The 22171-nt window shown below is 44.2% G+C and overlaps 2 protein-coding genes across 2 annotated transcripts; both read left to right on the top strand.

Moving 5' to 3' along the window:
- Positions 1-2754: 2754 nt before the first annotated feature.
- Positions 2755-8990, top strand: LOC127302223 (type I inositol polyphosphate 5-phosphatase 13). Its single transcript, XM_051332640.2, has 11 exons — positions 2755-3915; positions 4005-4257; positions 4357-5167; positions 5973-6097; positions 6224-6308; positions 6684-6837; positions 6952-6989; positions 7064-7331; positions 7494-7617; positions 7706-8066; positions 8382-8990. Exons 1-11 carry the CDS (start codon positions 2955-2957, stop codon positions 8781-8783), a joined length of 3582 nt encoding a protein of 1193 aa, XP_051188600.1. The 5' UTR covers positions 2755-2954; the 3' UTR covers positions 8784-8990.
- A 6205-nt stretch (positions 8991-15195) lies between these two features.
- On the top strand, positions 15196-17474 carry LOC127302224 (eukaryotic initiation factor 4A-III homolog A-like). Its single transcript, XM_051332641.2, has 6 exons — positions 15196-15544; positions 16022-16268; positions 16344-16532; positions 16623-16910; positions 17027-17113; positions 17247-17474. Exons 1-6 carry the CDS (start codon positions 15240-15242, stop codon positions 17358-17360), a joined length of 1230 nt encoding a protein of 409 aa, XP_051188601.1. The 5' UTR covers positions 15196-15239; the 3' UTR covers positions 17361-17474.
- The last annotated feature ends 4697 nt before the right edge of the window (positions 17475-22171 follow it).

The raw sequence follows: 22171 nt of genomic DNA on the forward strand, positions 1-22171 counted from the left end.
CGAAGGTAAGACCCAGATCCGTTCTGCTGGCGTGGCATCGCCAAAGACTGCGCTCATTACCTTTATCCGTATCAACAGATACGAAGAAAAATCCTAACGGACGCGTTAGGTACCCGATAAATTTGACTGGGACTCGACAGAATGGTAAGACCTTAAGCGGCACCTGTCGAAGTTTACACCAGTATCCCGAGATCATGTCCAGGGACGTGATTTTGAAGTAGGTTTTTGCGGATTGCCACTAGAGCAGTTAACTAGTACCTGATCCGTCAGATGAACTAGCCCCAACTACCATTATCCATGTACAATATAGAATCTTATGTGAAGAAATATAAAAAAGTTAAAGCTTTCGAATAAAAATAAACAGTGGAGATTTTCCCTGATTCTACGATTCAAGCAAAATCTCGGGGGCTACTGACATAGGCATCCCAAATGGGCCTGCCGAAGATAGTACCCGGGGTTTACTGAAGGCCCACTACCCGAAGAATAAGAAGATTCGGGAGCCCAAGATATATCAAGGAAAGTTAAGAGTTGTAATAGGAAGTGTTATTTGTAATATGGCGGGATGAGTTAGAAACCGTCCCGGACTCTGTAACTTGTATAGCACGAATCCCTCGGCTCCACCTCCTATATAAAGGGGGAGCCGAGGGACAAAGAGGGAATCGAATCATTGTCTGCAAACCCTAGTTTTCATAATCGTCGAGTACTTTTCGGCTGAAACCTTCGAGATCTACTTGCCCTCTACTTCCAACTAAAACCCTAGCCTACAATCCATAGTCATTGATAAGTTGATACCTTGTCAAAAGCACTCCTTAAAGTTCACGTTCCAAATCTAGGGACACCCTGCGTTGTCACTTTGAGCATCCAAAGATAGTACTAACAAACAGTACAATTTCATAGAGAATCTAACTTAAATTACAACTCGTGATAAATATTTATGTAAAATTTAGCCTATAAGACACACACGGTGCGCACACTGTCACCTTCACACCGTGGGACAAGGTGTCTCTGGAGATAACATAATAAAACCACTTAAGTAGCATAATAGATGAAGAGTAACATCTACTTATTCAACTAGATTAAAAAGCTCATGATCACATAAAGATCATACCATGGGAGAAAGATAGACCACATAGATACCGGAAAAGCCCTCAGTCTCGGGCGAGAACTACTCCCTCCTCATCATGGGAGTCAGCAACAACGATGAAGATGGATGTGGAGTCGATGGAGATGGCTCCGGGGGAAATTCCCCGCCCCGACAGGGTGCCGGAACAGAGACTTCTATCCCCGAAAATTGTCTTCGTTGGCGGCGGAGCTACAGAACTTTCCGTGGATGGAGGCTGATTCCTTTATAATTTTCACATCGGGAGGCAATTTATAGGCGGAAGGGCGAGGTCGGTGGGCGCCCGAGGGGCCCACACCACCCCTAGGCGCAGCTAGGGAGGGGCCCACGCCTAGGCATGGTGTAACCTCCCTGGTGCCCTCCTCCGTCTCTGCTTTGGACTCCGTCTTCGTGTCGAAAAAATGGAAGGTTTGGCTTTTGTTTCGTCTAATTCCGAGAGTATTTTCTGTACATCTTTTCTGGAATACGAAAACAACAGAAAACAGGAACTGGCACTGTGGCATTTTGTTAATAGGTTATTTCCAGAAAATGCATAAAATGTGACGAAGCGTAAACAAAACATATAGAAATTGGTGTAAAACAAGCATGGAGCATAAACAATTATAGATACGTTTGCAACGTATGAGTAGGTGAAATTAAATGGCGGCGATGGCCAAGGAAAATCCAATGGAGCACCAAGTGGGGACTAAAAAAATGGAACCTCATTTGGCCTGCTGATATATTCCACAAAAGTGTAAAGTTGTGTTTGTTCGGGCTTTAGCTTCGACTTTTGGGGTGTAAAAGTGGAATTCCAAAGAAACACTAGCAATAGAAAAGCGCTATGTAGAAGCGCTGTGCGGAAATGAAGTACCGAGTCGCTATCGATCAAAAGCTAGGCGAGAGGTTCTTGCCGAGCTTCCCGAATTACAGTGGACCATACTGCCCTATATACTTCCACTTTTTACGATAAAACTGCCACCCCATATAACCCGAGCACACCAAGCGGTATCCTTCGGCCGGACCCGGACCCCGATTCCAATTCATTTCCCCCTCCCCTCCGGTCCTCTCCTACCAATAGCCATGGCCCACTAGGGTTAGGGTTTCACCGCCGTCGCCGTTGCCCACAGCCGTGCTCCGCCGGTTATTTGAATTAAAGCTCCGGCAGTTATTATGGATCAAGGAAATAAGAAATGACACGGTGGCTAATTAAACATGTTGCATGTGGTGTGTGTATCTCTACGGGTGCATGCAACGCTCATGTTAATGAGCACCATTGAACGAGTGAAAAATATAGTAAAAGAATTTCTCGGGAAAAGATAGTGACCTTGTATGGATATAAATTGTATTTTTGCAGTGAGCTTTGTATTCAAGAAGGGGGGGGGGGGGTATATGTTGTGCGTTGCTTGAAATTACACATTATTGTTGCTCAAATTTTTGTAGATATTATTCTCAATGAAGATTGCATTATTAGGGTTATTAATAATGCAGAATTGTAAAACGAAAAAAATTGGTTTTTATTCTAAAAAATTGTGCAACCAAAAAAGGGTAAAATGAAATGTTGGTCGCTGACGGTGGGCCCGGTCAGGCGAGGCGACGCGCACACTGTCTCATGAACCCGAGGTCTGAGGCCGTGACACCTCTGTATGCGGGAAGCCCCCGGCTCCGACGGCCGCGGGTGGCGCTGCCTCCCTCCCACCCCCCACCATTCCCTTCCTCCTCCCTCGCCCTCGCCATCTTGATCTTGACCATTTCCATCTTATCTCTACCACCCCCATTCCCACGCCCAACCTCGCCGATCCACCCGCGCGTACGTACGTCCCAAACACGAGATCGATCGATCGGCCGGCGGCCACCCATGGAGCCCGACGACGAGGCGCTCAAGGAGCTGGCCGCCGCATCCTCGCGCCCGCCGCAGCGGCGGGGCATCTCCTACAGCCAGCCGCTCTCCCGCGGGGACGCCGCGTCCGCGCGCCGCGCCGCGCTGCGCAACCACAGCCTCGACGACGAGCACATCCTCCCGGCCTCCCACTCCCTCTCCTACACCCACCACGACCCCTCCGCCGGCGTCCCCTCCGCCGCCGCCGGCACCGGCGGCGGCGGCAGCGGCTACCACCCGCCGCTCCCGCCCCAGCAAATGCAGCACCACCACCACCCCAGCGCGTCCTACTCCTCCGGCCCCAGCTCCCGCCGCTCCGTCGGCGGCGCCAGCGACGGCTCCATGACGCTCGAGCGCGCCATGTCCGAGTACGGCGGCGGCCACGGCACCCTCCCGGAGTTCGTCGGCGCGGGCGGCGGCAAGGGCATCTTCCGCGTGCCGCTCCGCGCCGCCATGCACCCGCTCCGCCCGCCCCCGCTCGAGGTGCGGCCCCACCCGCTCCGGGAGACGCAGGCGGGGTCATTCCTCCGCACGCTCGCCGCCGAGCCCCAGCGCCGGCAGCTCTGGGCCGGGGCCGAGTCCGGGATCAGGGTGTGGGCGCTCGACGAGGTCTTCGCGGGGTGGGGCGCCGGCGCGCGCCGCGGGGACGAGGAGAGCGCGCCGTTCCGCGAGGGCGTGCCGGCCCCGCCCGCGCTCTGCGTCGCCATGGACAGGGCCAACGGCCTGCTCTGGACGGGCCACAAGGACGGGAGGATCCGCTCCTGGCGCATGGACCTCGACACCGCCGCCACGGCGCCCGCGCCTCCGCCGCCTGGTTCGGGCGAGAGCGTTGGGGGAAGCAGCCACGGCGGATCCAACAGCGCGCCCGTCTTCAGGGAAGCCCTCACGTGGCAGGCCTACGGACGGACGCCAGTGCTCTCCATGGCCGTCACCTCATACGGTAATCTTTCCACGTTGCATCTACATTTGCGCATTAAGATTCGATCATTGCAAATGACGAAATGTTGTATGCCCTCACGTACGTCGCAGGTGAGATATGGTCGGGCTCGGAGGGTGGAGTCATCAAGGCGTGGCCATACGACGCCATTGCCAAGTCCCTCTCGCTCTCGCCGGAAGAGAGGCACATGGCTGCTTTGTTGGTCGAGAGAGCATACATTGACCTCAGGAACCATTGCACTGTTGGCAATGTGTGCTCTCTCCCGGCATCTGATGTGAAATACATCCTCGCCGATCATTCTCGGTCCAAAGTTTGGACCGTCACCAGCATGACATTTGCTCTCTGGTTAGTATGATGCCTTCACACATGTTGTGTTTACATTACTGTCTTTTTTTCGAGGTAGCGTATTTACCTTGCAGATTGTACTGAACCGATGTGCCACAGGGATGCTCGTACAAGGGAGCTTCTCAAAGTGTTCGGAATGGATGGCCAGGTTGAGTCAGCTCGCCTAGAGACACCGGTCATGCCAGAGCAGCCCATGGAGGAAGTAGAGGTCAAAGTGAAACCATCGAAGAAGGATAAGTCCCAGGGTGGTTCCTTAAACTTCTTCCAGAAATCTAGGAATGCCTTAATGGGAGCAGCCGACGCGGTGCGCAGGGTCGCAACAAAGGGGACATTTGTCGAAGATAACCGGAGAACGGGGGCAGTGGCTCAGGCAGATGATGGGGCAATTTGGTCAGGATGCACAAACGGTTCCATTATCCAGTGGGACGGAAACGGGAACCGTATGCAGGAATTCCAGCATCATACTTCTTCTGTGCAGTGTATAAAGGCGCTAGGAGATCGGGTGTGGGTGGGCTATGCAAGTGGTACTGTTCAAGTCATGGATGTCGAAGGTAACCTTCTTGCAGGATGGACAGGACATAGCTGTCCAGTCATAAGGATGGCGCTCGGTGGTTCTTACATCTACACGCTGGCGCATCATGGCGGTATCCGGGGATGGCCGCTCACTTCCCCTGGACCCCTTGATGATGTTTTGCGAACTGAATTGGCTAACAGAGAATTGTCATACACTAGAATGGAAAAGATAAACATAATGGTTGGAAGTTGGAATGTTGCACAGGGAAAAGCAACTGCTGAGGCGCTTAGGTTATGGTTGGGTAGTGTATCATCTGATGTTGGTTTAGTTGTAGTTGGATTGCAAGAGGTTGAGATGGGTGCAGGGTTTCTTGCAATTTCTGCGGCCAAAGAAACTGTAAGATACTTGATCTCGCTTTCAGTCATTTATTCTTTTGTTCGTCAATCAATCAATTATGCAAAGCCTGGATCTAAGTATGTACTGGTGTAGCTACCAGCATTAAGAATATTCCTGCTTTAGTTATACCTTTGAAACTCAAGCTGCCAATTTGCACTATCTTAGTAAAATAATAGATCTTATATTTCATAGGTCATCATGTTTCATCAGGGTGTTATTTACCTTTTTTTTCGAGATCGTGCAGGAGTAGCGTTATTTACTTTTTATTTCATCATTTCTTTGCTTGAAAATTGGTGCACACTCCTTCTAAGATTTGATCACCCTAGATTAGTTTTGTGACTACATGTTTTTCCCTCAAGGCAATTGCCACCATTCTTCGAAAAGAAATCAATACTGTTCCAATTTGTAATGTTGTTCATTATGCTCTCGCTGACAAGTTATAGCTTTTTTTTATTAGGGCTGTGCTGTTTCCCATTCCTGATAATTACAATTCAGTCATTAGTTAATTTTCCCAGAAACCAAGTTTTTGGTTGCCAATCATCAGTGCCCCACATGTTTTTTTGTATTGTTTCCGGGGAAGTACCTTTTTTCTTGGACACTTTATTACGCTTGCAGATTTGGTTTTATGGTTCACATCACTTGAGATAAATAAAAATGTCATTTGTTAGTGCTAACTTATTTTGGTTTCTTTTACCTTATGTTTGAAAGCTGCAAATACCTTGGTTGCTCCTATTATTCTTGATTTCATTGTGTGCAAGTACCCTACGTCACACATTTTATTCAACTTCCCTTGTTCATGTTATAGGTAGGACTTGAGGGAAGTGCCAACGGTCAATGGTGGATAGACAATATAGGCAAAGCACTTGATGAGGGGACATCATTCCACCGAGTTGGTTCTAGGCAGTTGGCTGCATTGCTTATTGCTGCATGGTATGGGCTTGTCATGAATTAGTTTCTCAGATTTAAACTAAAAAATTCTTTTGCTGCATAATGATAACATGTTGAATTGACATTCTCATGTGATATACATAACATGGAAAATATTAACTTTTCAAGGGTAAGAAAGAGTCTTAAGCCATATGTTGGTGATGTTGAGGCTGCAGCAGTTCCATGTGGTCTTGGACGCGCTATCGGCAATAAGGTACATGATCGTATAGATGTACAGGCATTCTTGTTCATCAATTGAGCTCCCGTTTCCTAAGGCTATGTCCTTATGTACAAGTGTACAACTACCATAATATCATGTTTGTAAACATGGATAATGAAAGTTTGGAGTCACCGTAGTAAGTATTTCAGTACTCATTGGAAATATCCGAGGATCTTTTCTGATATATATTATGTAGGAACACGAAATTCCAGTGATGATTTCATAAGCCTCTCTGAATAGTAAGAAATACTTTTATGTAGGAGCACATTCCAGTCATTGATCACTGCTCTGATTTATATTTCGTTGCATGTATCTAAGTCATGCTCCCCAATTATTTTACTTGTGTCATAACTAGAGATTCTTCTGCAGGGTGGTGTAGGGCTAAGAATAAGAGTTTATGATCGTAAAATGTGTTTTGTGAGCAATCATTTTGCTGCACATCTGGAAGCTGTTAACAGGCGCAATGCTGATTTTGATCATATTTACCGGACAATGGCTTTCAATAAACCTCATGGGTCCACAGGTTCCCTTTTCACCTTTCCTATTTAATTGACACACGTTTTCGCATTGCACATAATGTTGTTTCAATCCCCAAAAGGTGCTTTCTGTAACCATGTGATTTTTGTTGTTGTTGCAGGGTCTGCTACATCTGTCCAATTGCACAGAACAGTGAATGTATGTGTTATCTAACCTTCAAATTATCCATATTGATGAATTCTGCTGATGTCCAGATATTGTGGTAATGTCAGGTTAACGGAAATCAGGTTGATGAGGTCAGGCCTGACTTGGCTGATGCTGATATGGTTGTCTTTCTTGGTGATTTCAACTACCGGCTTTATGGTATCTCATATGATGAAGCAAGAGACATGGTTTCCCAAAGAAGCTTCGATTGGCTTAGAGAGAAGGATCAGCTTCGAGCAGAAATGAAAGCTGGAAAAGTATTTCAAGGAATGCGTGAAGGTCTGATCAAATTTCCCCCAACTTACAAATTCCAAAAGGGCGCACCAGGTCTTGGAGGTATGTCTATTTTGATTCTAAAATCATTTGATCAATTACTCTCTGTTCAGCTTGTGAAGAATCTTGCTACTGCCTCACCTAGGAATATCTTTTTCTTAATCACTTTGCAATTTATCATGTTAAATCATTGGTTCTGAATCTTCTTGATGAACTGGCTTGTAGGGTATGATTCGGGTGAGAAGAAGCGGATACCTGCTTGGTGCGATAGAGTATTATATCGTGACAGTCGTGCTGTATCAGTAGCTGAATGCTCACTAGAGTGCCCTGTAGTCGCTTCAATTACATCGTCAGAAACTACAACACTTCTTTTTTCTCCTTATGATAGCTCACCATTTCTTTCTCATATGGATCTTGTTTTCCCTCTCTTTTGATAGGTATGTAGCTGTCATGGAAGTCATAGAGAGTGATCATAAACCTGTGAGGTGCACATTTAGCGTTGACATAGCACGGGTAGATGAGTTAACAAGGAGACAGGAGTATGGAGAAATAATCGAATCAAATGAAGAAGTGAAGGCTATGCTTGAGGAGTCTTGTTTTGTCCCAGACACCACAGTTAGCACAGCTGAAATTATATTGGAAAATCAAGATAATATTGTCTTCCAAATTACCAATAACGATGAAACTAGCAAAGCAGCTTTTGAAATCCTATGTGATGGCCAGTCGACCAAAAAGGAGGATGGAACTAAATCTGAGATTCTTCCAAGAGCATCATTTGGCTTTCCACTCTGGCTTGAGGTATGAGCGATTTCTGTAGAAATACAATTGAACTCTAGACCCATTTTTATGTCAGTATTTATTTTTTTGGTCTCATGCTTATTTATTCATCCGTATCAGTGTATCACGCTCTCACTTCTCTTCGAAACAAAGAAACATACCACAGCACTACTTTGTTATAAAGCTTCACCCAGAAGCTGTTATTGTTAAAGCTTCAGTTTAAATGTAGGGTCTGGGCAGCAACTTATAGGGTCCTGGTTCTTCGGCAATCTCAATATTTATTTGCCTTTATGCGGGAATACGAGTGATCAAGTGCTATTTTACTATGTCATGCAGGTCCAACCAGCGGTCGGTCTAATTAAACCAGGAGAAACCATGGAGATTACAGTTCATCATGAAGACTTCTACACACAAGAAGAATTTGTTGACGGGATACCACAAAACTGGTGGTGTGAAGACACGAGGGACAAGGAAGCTGTTCTTACGGTAAACATAACTGGTAGCACTTCAACTGAAACCAAGACACACAAGATCGATGTCCGGCATCGCTGCCCAGTAACATCAGCACCCCCGCCTACTATAAATCCACCAGTGTCAGTCGCTCCGCCAAGCAATGTCATCAGTGAAGCTCCATCTAAGCGTTCTTCCAAGAAGAGCCAGACAAAAAGTCAACAACAAGACTATGCACAGTTCGGAGGCTCGGAGGTACATGATTTGTGCCGCATGCGTTGCCCCTGAGGCCTGTAGAAAGGAGTACACTCAATATTGCAGTTTCTGTCTAGGAGATGTGGGTCAGAAAAGTTTTAGATGTCTCATATAAACCAAGAAGGAATGGAGTTGCTCCAGTTCTGTACATATGCTTCACTTACCTCTACCAGCTGCCATTCTTTATGTAGCCCAAACAAGGAGTCTAGAGTCATCTCACTGCTAAATAAGTTAACCTTTTGCTCGAATTCCGGGAAAGTTGTCTAGTGAATGAACAAACAGTGATCAATGTAACTTGTTTCGTAGAATTACCTTAGGCATGTTTTTTCCTTACTTGAAAAGTGCTAATGGTCCTGTAATTGATGACTATTCATTTGTTAATAAGAGATCAATTCATTCTTGATGAATCATTTATGGTGCCTTGTGCCAGTGATCACCTCCATGTAGTGTAACTACTTTCCATATTTTGACTCTGCTTTGTGGTTTTTGCGTGGTAGCCTCATTGCGGGAGCAACTCCCATGTCTGTTTGGCTGAAATGTGCTTCATGTTCTGTTGCTGAAACGAAAGAATGCAGTCAAATTTGAAACTACAGTATTGTGCCCAATTCCCTACTCCAGAGTGTTGTTGAAAAGTCTGCCCTCTCAGAAATAATAACGGGCCATTTTTATCGCAAGTGGCTGTGAGGTCACTAAACATTTTTCCCACTGGAGTGTCCAAGACTGAAAATGGATGAGCAACTACCATGTCTATTCAGCTAAGGTGAACTAATAAGTGAAATCGTTGATATGAAGAAAGTGTATGAACAGGAACCAGGGAGGGTCCTGGGCCAGGGCGATAAGTGAGAGGCTCCTAGTGTGGTACTATAGGAAAATCACATATATTTACATCATTTTTGGGTGCACACACCCTCATGCAAAGAAGAATAAGTTCCTATGGAAGTATAAGTACACTGGACCCGAGTAAACATAACACTAAAACTCGAATACAACCTTATTAGTTTTGGAAGTAAAATAAAATTCACGAAATATATCTACATGGGATCTAGTTATGAAGATCTCGACACGAGGAGCTCAAGAAACGGTTCATAATTTGGATGAACAATTCTCTATATATATTGTGTTTTGAAGTTTCATTTTCCGTAAGAAAAGAGGCAAAAACTGAGACTTCCCACCCTCCGGTATCTCTTATCTCTCATCCTATTTGGCTTCCCGTTGCAACAAATGGAGAGAAGAGAGACAACTTCCTGCCACATTCAAGCTTTCCTTCGTCAAGATCGGACTTTTTTTTATATTTTGATAGTTTACACATAGCATTATTGGCCCTTCTTTCAGTCTTGCCCCGAGGTTTTCCTAAGTCCTAACCTTGCTAATGGCCGCTGTTTCGAGTATATGGTCTTAAAAGTTGTTTGGTTCATACAAGCACCATGCTGTTTTCAGCTTTATCTCTTTATCGAGTAAATTTGTGCATTTTTTATCAGTGCTATGTACATGGTCAGTTGTGACTGACATGCAAATGTGTCACTATTAGGATACCCTCTATCTTACTTATAGTTTAAATAAATGGACTAATTTTTTAAAGTCATGATGTCATTGAAAAAATAAGTGTGTGGGGTGATGTGTGTGTTAGATGTAGTATCATGGTTTTAGTGATTAAATAGTGACAACAAATTCATGATCTATTATGATTTTGCCTTTTATTTTGCTACCTCACTAGGGATAAAGTGAATGCATGCGCTATGTTCGTTACGTGACAAAAGTGATGATCATGTTTGGTCAAGGTATCATATTTGACATTCAACATCATGTCAAAGTACTTAAAGCTATACTATGTTGATTCTTAATTCAAGATTGCATGGTGTTTCCCCTTTCTTGTGTAGTATAAGAGAGATGTGTTGTATCATCTCTATGTTAGGACGTGATGCCCATATGAATGTGTATCTTACTCATGTTATTATTTTGTATCCTCATATCGCACTTAGAATTACTATTTGTCCACTACAACTTAAAAGAGAGAATAGTCAAGTGAACCCATGAACCCAGGTCCACTTTTTATCATAAGAAACACCTTTATATTGCTTTTATCTTGTTTTCTATTTATAGCACTATTTTAATCCGAAAATACAAAAATATTTACTTTTCTTATTTGCATCCAAAACACCAAAAACAATCAACCCCTTTTCAGTTTTTATTTAGTTACTTTATTTCATCTAGCTTTACTCGCTTTATTTTTACTTGTGTTTTATTTACTTACACGAAACCTTGTGCTTGACAACCACACGGTGGAGTTGGGGACATAAGGCTTTTATTTTACTTGCAGGATTGCTAGAAGAAGAGAGAAGAGAATACTCTTTGTCCACTTCCCCGAGAGTTCGATATAAACTCTCGAGTCACCCTTGTGGGAAAAATACTCTGCTGATACAACACTCTGCACTTGGAGTCCCAACGTCATTAGATCCCTCTAGCCAAATCCAACTCCACTAAGATGCCCTCTCAAGATTGAGCGTGACACCAAGCATCTCCATCGCCTGATTCAGGATGAACTAGATCTTGTGTTTTCCTAGAGGTTCCAAATTCCGCCTTGCCAACTGATGCATGTAAAATGCATGCATGAACTTTGTAGTTTTGTGACACATATTCCAACATATTTTCAAATATACGATGTTATATGCATGTTTAAAACTGATTTTTGGGGATTTACCATTGACCCGCTTTATTTTGGTTATAACCCTGCAGGTCAGCAAAACCATATTTTGTGTATTTTTAACTTTCAAGGAACTAAACGGAGTCAAATGGATCTACGACTCTAAGGATGTAAATATTTCATCAAGAGAGGCATATGTAGCACTTGGACCTCACGAGATGGGCCAGGAGGGGATAAGAGGCCAGGTGGCGCTCTCACTTAGGGTGGGTGCTCCACCCAACCTATTTGCTCCTTGTTCATCCGATTCGCTTGATTTTTTTGCCCATGTACTTCGTATGACCTTAAAACCTCTATATAAAGGACTTCATGCGTCTTCCTTGAGGAGATCTCGGCAGAAACACCGAAACACCAAAATATAGCCAGAATCAGCGAAGATTGGAGGGGGAAACTCCGCCGGAGCCACCGTCGGAGGGATCTCCACCTTCTCCAACGTATCCACCATCATTACCATGATGAAGAGGGAGTATTACACCTCTAGACTATGGGCTTGATCTATTTATCTCTTGTTATTCATAGATCTAGTACCATATGAGTTGCCTCACTTGATTATGGTCATATATATAATTCCTATGTGGTGGATCTTTATTCCTTGATTTGATATATGATATTGGAACCTATTATGTGTAAGATGTATTTATAGATGCATATCATGTACCCCATTCTTAAGTACTTGTTCTAATCCAACTTGTATGCAAGAAAATGTGTGGGGAGAAGTGTGTATTAGATGGAGTAGCATGGTGGTAGTGATTGAACAGTGACAACACATTCAAGATCTACTATGGTATTTACCTTTCTTTTGCTGCCTCATTAGGGATAAAGTGAATTCATGTGCTATAACTATCACGTGACATCTTGATAATCTTGTTTGGTCAAGGTAGCATATTTGTAATTGAAATATTATGTCAAATACTTAAGGTTATACTATGTTGATTCTTAATCAAGATTGCTTGGAGTTTTCCCTTTCTCGAGGAATATAAGAGATGTGTTGCATCATCTCTATGTTAGGACGCGGTGCCCATATAAAAGTTCCACCAATATTATGTCTTTGATGAATTGTTTGTGTCAACTACAACTTAAAAAGAGAGTAGAAAAGTGAACCCATGAATCCCGGTCCATTTTAAACCATTAGAAACCCATTTCCAACACAACTATCACTCTTTATATTTTCTGCAATTTATTAATCCGAAAATATAAAAATACTTTCTTCACTTGCAAAAACATACAAAACCCAAAAACAAATATTTCTTCATTGTCTTTTATCTTGCTTGCTTAATTTACTTTCTTTAGTTTACTTTACTTTATATTTATATTTAATATTACTAATACGAAAGTTTGTGCTTGACAACCACACGGTGGAGTTGTGGACATAAGATAAAAACTTTTTTTTGCAGGTTGCTAGAAGAGGAGAAGAAGAAATCATCCTCTAGCCAATTCCCCGAGAGTTTGCTATAAACCCTCGAGTCACCCTTGTGGGAAAAAGACGCTTGCTACAACATTGTGCATTTGGAGTCCCAACGAGTTGGTACACATGAAGTTGTTGCTATCACCATCCAAGACCGACTATCGAGCTTCGGTTGGATATCCCTCGTCGCGAAAAGACGAAAAGACAAAGGCCCATCGACCGTTGTCCACCATGCGGGGCTGGAGGTGGGGAAAGTTTGGGGGAGAGGAGGGTTGGGGCGGCGGCAACTAGTGTTTCACCCAATCTGCCTAGGGAGCAACATGGGCACTCAACTTGATATGACTTTGAAATGTACAAGTTTGTAATTACTTCCAATTCAGTGTTTTAGTTATACTAGGCTATTATTACTGAACAGTAATTTGTTTGTCGTCGAGCATGTACAATATTAATACTCTATAAAAGTAAGTATGTTTGCCTTCACGTTTTTTTCATGATAAAAAATATTTTCACCTTGTGAATTTGAGCAATTTTTCATACAATATATTTTTCCGGGTGCCATTTTAAAAACGGCTTTGTAGAAATCAGGCTCCTGATTTTTATTATGTTTAAGTCGACTCCTTAGCCATTGAATTTTCCTCGTGATTCATGTTGATATTGTTAGGGCAATATGCTTGTTGTATTACCAGGGGACCAAAGGCCACAATATATAGTACATGTACATGTGCACATATGCAGAAAGCCCCCTAACATATGGGGAAAATACAATATACAGATACACCCCAAAGACGAAGACCACGCATGTGGACGCGCATGAAGGCAGCGAAATCAGGGTAATTCGCGTCATCGAAGAGCACCGGGCAGCGAGGGATCACAACATAGCCCAAGGAAGACATAGTTCTTTTTTTCTTTCTTTTTTTTGATTTTTTTTTACCTCAGATCGAAGTCAACTGTGAGAAGACGAGCAGAGCCGGCGACGCAGATCGGGGAGTCGGCGGCGTGAAATCGGGAGCAGAGCAGGCGGGGAGAGAGCAGAGCGGGCCAGAGCGGGCCGGGCCTGCAGCAGGACGAGGACGAGGCCTGGCGCGAGCTGGAGATCGCGCGCGGATCGGCGGGGCCTGGCGCGAGGGCGAGCGAGGGCTGGAGATCGCGCGCGGATCCTGGTCCTGGCGGGCGTCGGCGGGTCTGGCGCACGGATCCTGGTCCTGGCGGGCGTCGGATCCTGGCGAGCGAGAGCTGGAGATCGCGCCTCGCGGAGATCATGCGCGGGGCCGGACCTTGCAGAATCGGGAGCGGAGACGGGCATGTAGGAGCCACGCGCGGGGAAGAGCAGGCGGCCACGCGCGGGGAGCAGAGCGGAGGACGAGGAGATCGATCGGGGGATGAGGACGGCCGATCAAGACGAGGACGGCCGATCGAGACGAGGACGGCCACACGGGCGATCGGATCAGGGAGAAGCCGGCGGTGGGGCGGCCGGGAACAAGTCTTCACGAGGACCAATTTTGCTCTGATACCATGTTAGGGCAATATGCTTGTTGTATTACCAGGGGACCAAAGACCACAATATATAGTACATGTACAGGTGCACATATGCAGAAAGCTCTCTAACATATGAGGAAAATACAATATACAGATATATACATCTAACAGATATGTCAGTTGCAAGTGGGTTGCAACTCAGATTCTCATACTTGCAAGTAGGTTGCAACTAAGATTTTTCTAGTTGCAAGTTGGTTGCAACTGAAATTTTACTAGCTGCAAGTGGGTTATGATTGAGAAAAATAATATCGACACCGTTGAATTTGCTTTAAGATTCATGCTGGCATAAGAGTTGCAACTCACATTAGTTGCAACTAGGTTGTAACTAAAACTTAATGGCGTGACTAAGATTTTTTTAAACGGAGGCAAAAGTTTTACCCCATCTATTAATTAAGAAGAGGGTGCTCGATTTTTAGGAGAAAATCGAGCGAAAACCTACAGCAACATAGCTAAGCTCATAGCAAGAGCACACCAACAACATCAAAAGAAAGCAAACTTTTAAACCAACTAGAACCGTGGGTGACTGAAATTTAGTTATTAAGTCTAAATTGCCTTAAATTTAGACAAGCCCTTTTAAAAAGAAATTTAAAGTTCACGTCTTCTGAGACGACATTACTTACGCGTACGTGGACGTACTAGTGTAGGATACGTAATTATTCGTGCTTTGGATTATTCAATTTTGTTTCCGTGTAGGATAGATGGAAGAAACTTCAAGAAAGTATGAGAAAAGTTATGTCCGACCCGTATAGCATAATAAACCGACCTTGGCTAGGGGCTCCGCCTCGATATATAAGTATCGCAACTCCAAAAAGAGCCGAAGCGCGAAAGTATTGCTCCGTTTCGACCCCCAATGACGACTAGTGTGTTGTCCAGGCGAGGCTCTGGCGGTGGCGCCATGGACAAGAACTCTGGCCCTACGTTCGAGGCTTCGCCGGACGTCGAGGTAGTCAGGAGCTTTGATCAGATGGGCATCCGCGATGACCTCCTCCGTGGCATCTACGCCTACGGCCTCGAGAATCCGTCCGCCGTCCAGATGCGGGCCATCCTCCCCATCATCAGCGGCCGTGACCTGATCGCCCAGGCGCAGTCCGGCACCGGGAAGACCTCCATGATCTCGCTCGCGGCCTGCCAGGTCATCGACACCACGGTTCGCGAGTATGTACTCTGAACTCGTTATATTGCACTTATATATACAGAACTTACTTTGTTTCAACGTGTCCATCCGATGTTAATTTGGTGATGTTTCCATAAGAAGTTGTCTCAAGAGGATAGGTAGTTGTTTGTCGGGGCGCAACGCAATTGAGTTTTTTTTGCAAAATTTCGTTCTTATCTATCTATAGAGGGCTGGATAGTTTGATTCGATTCGACGAAATTCTCTTCATAAGTGACGTTGTTAAAACTGTCGATTTAGTCAATACATACCTTTCTTTCTTTCTGAAACAAAGCCAGTACATATCTCGTCTAAATTAATCCCTAGTCCTAATCCTAATGTTGCTGCGTTTCACAATCATTGCTTGGAAATATCTTGTGACAAATCCAGCCTTTTATAACATATTTTCTTGTAGTAACACTGTATTTAGCATATGTTCTGAATACCAGAGCTGAAGTTGATTCCCTCCGTTCATTGTGTAGGGTGCAGGCACTGATATTGTCGCCAACTAGAGAACTGGCTACACAGACAGAGAAATTCATGCAGGCTATTGGTCAATTCATGAGCGTGCAAGTCCATGCTTGTGTTGGCGGCAACGCAAACAGTATCGGCGAGGACATTAGGAAGCTCGACCACGGGGTGCATGCTGTGTCAGGAACGCCAGGCAGAGTCTGTGATATGATCAAGAGAGGGTCCTTGCGTACAAGATCAATCAAGCTCCTAGTTTTGGTTAGTTTGCTTTTCCTTTCATCGTATTTATTCTTTTGTTTTAAGTTGGTCTTTCTTAACATCCTTTCACTATAGGATGAAGCGGACGAGATGCTGAATAAAGGGTTTAAGGAACATATATATGATATCTACAGACATCTTCCCTCGGAGCTCCAGGTTGTCTTGGTGTCCGCAACTCTGCCCAATGACATTTTGGAGATAACCAGCAAGTTTATGACTGATCCAGTCAGGATCCTTGTAAAGCGTGATGAGTTGACTTCAGAGGTTAATATCATAACTTCTTTTGTTTCATTATATATGCATCAGGTTGTATTTAGCACTTAATTACATTTTCCATTAATTTATTGTTTGCAGGGCATCAAACAATTCTTTGTTGCTGTCGAAAAAGAGGAATGGAAGTTCGAGACGCTATGTGATCTCTACGACACGCTGACAATCACCCAGGCCGTAATTTTCTGCAACACTAAGAGAAAGGTCGATTGGTTGACTGAAAGGATGCGCACGAACAATTTCACAGTATCGGCTATGCACGGTGACATGCCTCAGAAGGAAAGGGACGCCATTATGGCCGACTTCAGGTGTGGCACAACTCGCGTTCTAATCACGACAGACATGTGGGCGCGAGGGCTGGATGTTCAGCAGGCAAGTATTGTTTGATATTTTAGCTCTGTCTTTTTATATGGAGTATATACTATAAGTTGCAACATCCCCTAAAAAAAGTTGAATCATGCCTGACCATACGTTATTTACATCCTCAGGTCTCTCTCGTCGTAAATTATGATATCCCAAACAATCGTGAGCTATACATCCACCGCATTGGGCGATCTGGACGTTTTGGTCGCAAGGTAAGCTGCATACATGCTCCTGCTGTAAAATTCCCTTGTCTGCTTAACAGATAAAACAAGTTCAGACCAAGTGCAAGTTGTTGCAGTTTCTATTTGCTGATTCTGATGATACGAAAAATCTTTCTGTCCGCAGGGTGTGGTGATCAATTTTGTACGCAAGGAGGACATCTGCTCATTGAGAGATATTGAGCAATTCTACAGCACGCAAATTGATGAGATGCCAATGAATGTGGCGGATCTGATTTGAGCATAAGGGAGAGGAAATCGCTAATCATTTTGCTTTGGCTGGAATTGTTTGGCGTAGATAGTAACTGAACATGGTGGGAATCATTGTGACTGAAATAGTTTGGGGTCCTGACAACTATTTATGTTTCGATACCTTTCTTGTTTTATAAACAATGAGCCTCCCCTTGTCAATTTTCGCTAAAGAAATCACAAGTATTTTACACTAAACATGAAAAGCGAGAAGAGTAGTATAATCTCTACTTATTACATGCCCATCATGTGCTAGCAATACCACAAACAGTTTTGATAAGGTTCAGCAAACATACCATTGATGCACCATCTTAAAAATGATTCAAAACACATCTCGAGAGCTTGAATCATATCCTCGACACAACAGGTGCCCCATCCATGCCTCCTAGAGTATGTTTTTGCAAGTACCTTCTTAATCCTCTCAACACTAGATTAAGACAATGCAGGATCACTTGGATAGTTTGTTTTAAAACAGGCTGCATTTCTCGTTTACCAGATCGCTCAACACACTACCACTACTCCCACAAAGAATTAGCTTGTGTTGCGATGATGGGAAGGAGTCAATCCAAGCTCCAGCAAGATCATGTATGCTGTCAGGTAGCCTTGCAAAGCAAAAAAACACTGGATATGACTTGTTAAATCTGTTTTGGCAAAGCACAATTAAACATATATACTCCCTCCGTCCTAGGAAAGTTATCTCAGATTTGTTAAAATTTGGATGAATTTTAGATGTATGTAGACACTATCTAGTATGTAGATACATCCAAATTTAGATAAATCTTAGACAAATTTCATGGGACGGAGGAAGTAGATGATCAAGATTTAACATTTAGCTAGAAAAGTGACATTGATCAGCCCCTTCTGAATATTTTTTTTTTCCTTTTTTTTGGGGAATTCTGAATAAGTTTTCTTTTGTAAGAATATTATTTATGAGCATTAGCTAAAAACTTGTTGTGCACAAGTGTTATTGTCTTATTGATCTGAGATACAAATAGAGATCTCCAACTTTAACTTTATTGAACTTTCCTATTTTCCATCATACCATGTCATGCTCATCATTTTGGTGACACAATGTCCACCATATTCTTCAGTTTTCCCATTACTCTACAGTAACCAAAACAGCTCTTCTGTATATGATACAATCTCGTCTTTTTTCCCTAAAAGGTTTTACCGTAACTTCTCTAGTAAGAAAAACTATATAATCTGGGAATCTATCTTGCCAATGATGAACCATTCACCCAAGTATCCTTCCAGAAAAGTATTTTCCACCATCATTTATAATCCTGACCGAGTGTTGCTGGAAGATATGGTTAATCTCCGCTACGCTTTACCAGAAATGAGAACCACCGGCACCTGATCTCACCTGAGATAACACATGGTTCTTCGAATATTTCCCTGTTATCAGTTTTTTCATGTACAATCAGTATTTTCCAATTTTCAGTGTCAGTTCCTAACATGCTTGATTCATCGTAGTTTCTTAGATGCCAAGCCCCCAACAATCTTTAGGCACACAGACGGCAGGCCAATGGACCAAAATGATACTTTTTCTCCCATCCTCTTTATGGAGCCTTTTGGAGCTTCCGAAAAAGAAAGCATAAAGTGGCGCATGTCTTTTGCCCAGATATATCTAAGAGTAATGTTGTAATGGAGATGGTTTCGGCAACGTACACCCGTAGATCGAAAATGGTTAACGTTCTGCTGGAACGTGGATGATGTAGTCGTACTTGTAGCTGACCTTAGAATCGAGTGTAGTCCTCCTCGCGCGGCGTCTAGTGCCGCAGGTGCATCGCTCGTAGTTTCGCACACTTCTCAACGACGACTCCTGGGTCTCAGATCCAACAGAGTTTGCGAAAGTAGATCTTCTCGATCTGAATCCCTGCAACGCTTTCCCGTACTGGGTGGAGTTAACTTCCTCCGTATGCAGCTCTTCGAGGAACTGCACACGGGAGAGAGAACTAGAGAGAGGGGGCACCCTAGGGGAGGGGGTCTCGGAAATTATGTGTGGTCTCCTCCCTCCTTGTGTCCCACTATATGGAGGGGAGGGGTGGAGGAGGCCGACCAGCCAAGTTGGGATGGGAGGCAACTAGGTGGCCCCCACCCCATGCGCACCCAAACCGGGCCCCTCTTGGCCCATGGGATGGCTGGCTAGCCCCCTTAATGGGCTTCTATTTGAGATGGGGCCCAATTAAGCTGGGTTCTTATCTGTACCTAATAATAAAGGGAGGGTTCCGTCGTCCGTCGATCATTTTGCAGTTTAACCCCTGAAAAATTGGATATCAACCCGCAGTACGTTCACGTACATGTTCCTTACGTTGTGTTTTTTCGCGTTCCTCGCCTCGGTGGGCCTGGCCCAATCGTGCACGGTAGCAATAGGTTACCGTATGTCCTACGTTGACAGAATTCATCACGAAATTCATACCCGCCCCTTCATCGCTACCATAAAGCACGCACCGGCGACGCTCCTATCGCCTAGCCGCTATCGCCCGCAACCTCTTGTGCTCGATTCCTCTATTCGACCTTACGACGATCGTTCGGCATCGATTCATCTTGCGGTGCTAGACCTTGATCAATCTTGCGGTCCTCAACCTCGACCTTCTTTCCAGCGTGGCGAATCTTATGTTACCACAAGTTTGAAACTTTGAGAGCAACTCCAATAGTATAGTCGGTTGTTGACTATAAGCAAGATGCCATGTCATCTATAGCCAACATGTAGCCCACAAGTACAATAGTTGGCTATAAGAATGTACTACTTTCTCAATGAATGACCCACCTTTCATTCACACAACTTGAATAGGAGCACGTGTTAAAGCTATCTCTTGCATGAGAGTACACTTACATTTTCTCTCATCTTCTCTCTCCTCCAACTAAATACAAATATGTTATTTTAATACTTGTAGCCAGCTTAATAGAGCTTAGAGCAAGAACAATAGTGTAGCTGGTTACCGGCTATAATAGCTTACCACATCATCTATAGTCAACTAATAGCTAGCATGTACAATAATAAGCTATAAAAATGTACTACCTCCGTGTTAAGGAATAAGGCGCACGCGTATTCCAAGACGAGCTTTGACTATAAAAATTGAGCAACAAAATTTTGATTTTATTATATGTAATCAACACTGTTGGATTTGTACTGAAAATAACTTTCTAACGATGCTAATTTCATATAAACAATCTCTTATATATTTGAAGTAATTCTTGGTCAAACAAAAAACACGTAAAATGAGGACCCATTATTCCTTGAAACGGATGTAGTAGTATTTTTATAATACATGACCCACATTTTACTCTCACATAATGCCTATTAGCACGTGCTAGAGCTGGCTATTACATAAGGCTAGCCATATTGCTATTATCATAGCTAGTATCATGCATATTGATCCCACAAAAATGCTGATGTGGCAGCTAATTAAAGAGGAGAGATGAGATTAGAGTAACATATGTGGATACTGTATCATAGCGCATATCACAAGAAAAATTAATGCCAAACAAATCTTGTGCACAAATTTGTATTGAGATTCTAAAAAATAATAAATATAACAAAACTATGATACTAGTTCATGATACAAACCACTATATATAGAGATAGTACCATAAATATCATGTGCATGATACTACTACATGATACTTACCACTATGGCCAGCCTAAGAGCCCACCTCTCTTCTCTCTCTCCTCGAACTAAGCAAACATATAATATTTTATCTTTTATAGCCAGCTGACTAGATCTTATTGTACTTACTCTTATTGTATTGCTTTGAAGACAAAGGCTCAGACGCTCAGGACATTGCTATTGGGAGAATAGATAATTAAAGCCGTTGGCGTCGAACCTACCTTCGACACATGGTTTCACTTTTGGGATCCTTGCTTGACTTCCTTCGTTGGCCAATACGACCTCACTCTCCATCTGCGTAGGAAGCACACACAACTCTATGTGCACGCGGTTACTGAGCGCTGGCAGGAAGCAACTCGGAGGACGAGTCGTCTAGGACTCCGGGTCTAGATCATGGGGGAATAAGGCAACGCGGCAATCCATCCCGCGAGCGTGTCTGGATGGGCCGCGACGGATAAAAACTTAGCCCAACGCAGCGACGTATTTCAAATGCGGATGGCCGCGTTGTTCGGGATGACACAAACCTGGCCTAAATCTGGGTCAGATTGCACGTGGCATCCGCCTGCTCGCCTTCCAAGCCCACATGTCGGTGGGCGGAAGTTCTATTTAATGTGGACTGGGAGGGGGACTGTCCCTATCAAATCCCCACTCCCACTCCACTCCCCTACGCACGCTCGAGGTCGCCGCCATGGCCCCGAAGCGCGAGTTCGAGCCATCGGCGAACTTTCTCCAAGTTGTCTCGACTTCTTCTAAATTGTTTGATTTTCAGATTGTTTGACCACTCCTGCGCCCATGCGGTAGTTGGAGTTGATGCCTGCCATAGGGGTTACCGGTGTCTTCAACAGCCAATCGACACCTCGGTTGCTAGGGCAAAGACATAGGTGTTTATTGGTGTGTGTGTCGGAGCTTCCTCGAAAGATATGCACGACTCTATCCTGTGCCGACAACGAAGACGCCGCGAGCGCCTTTCCCTTCATGGAGAGGTAGTCATGAAGTTTTCCCCTTTGAACCCGGAGTTTCGTCTTCTCACTGGTCCAGTTAGCTGGTGTTCGGGTTGTTGGTGGCTCTTTGCTCATGCCAAGATGTGGAGAGGTGCCTCTCTGATCTGGCGCAGTTCATCGGTGTGGCGCCTCGGTGCTTGAATGTTCAAGTCGAGATACCAATGTTTAGTTGAAGACTTGAACTTCTTGTG

Source organism: Lolium perenne, chromosome 5, assembly GCF_019359855.2.
Source record: "Lolium perenne isolate Kyuss_39 chromosome 5, Kyuss_2.0, whole genome shotgun sequence".
NCBI lineage: Eukaryota > Viridiplantae > Streptophyta > Magnoliopsida > Poales > Poaceae > Lolium > Lolium perenne.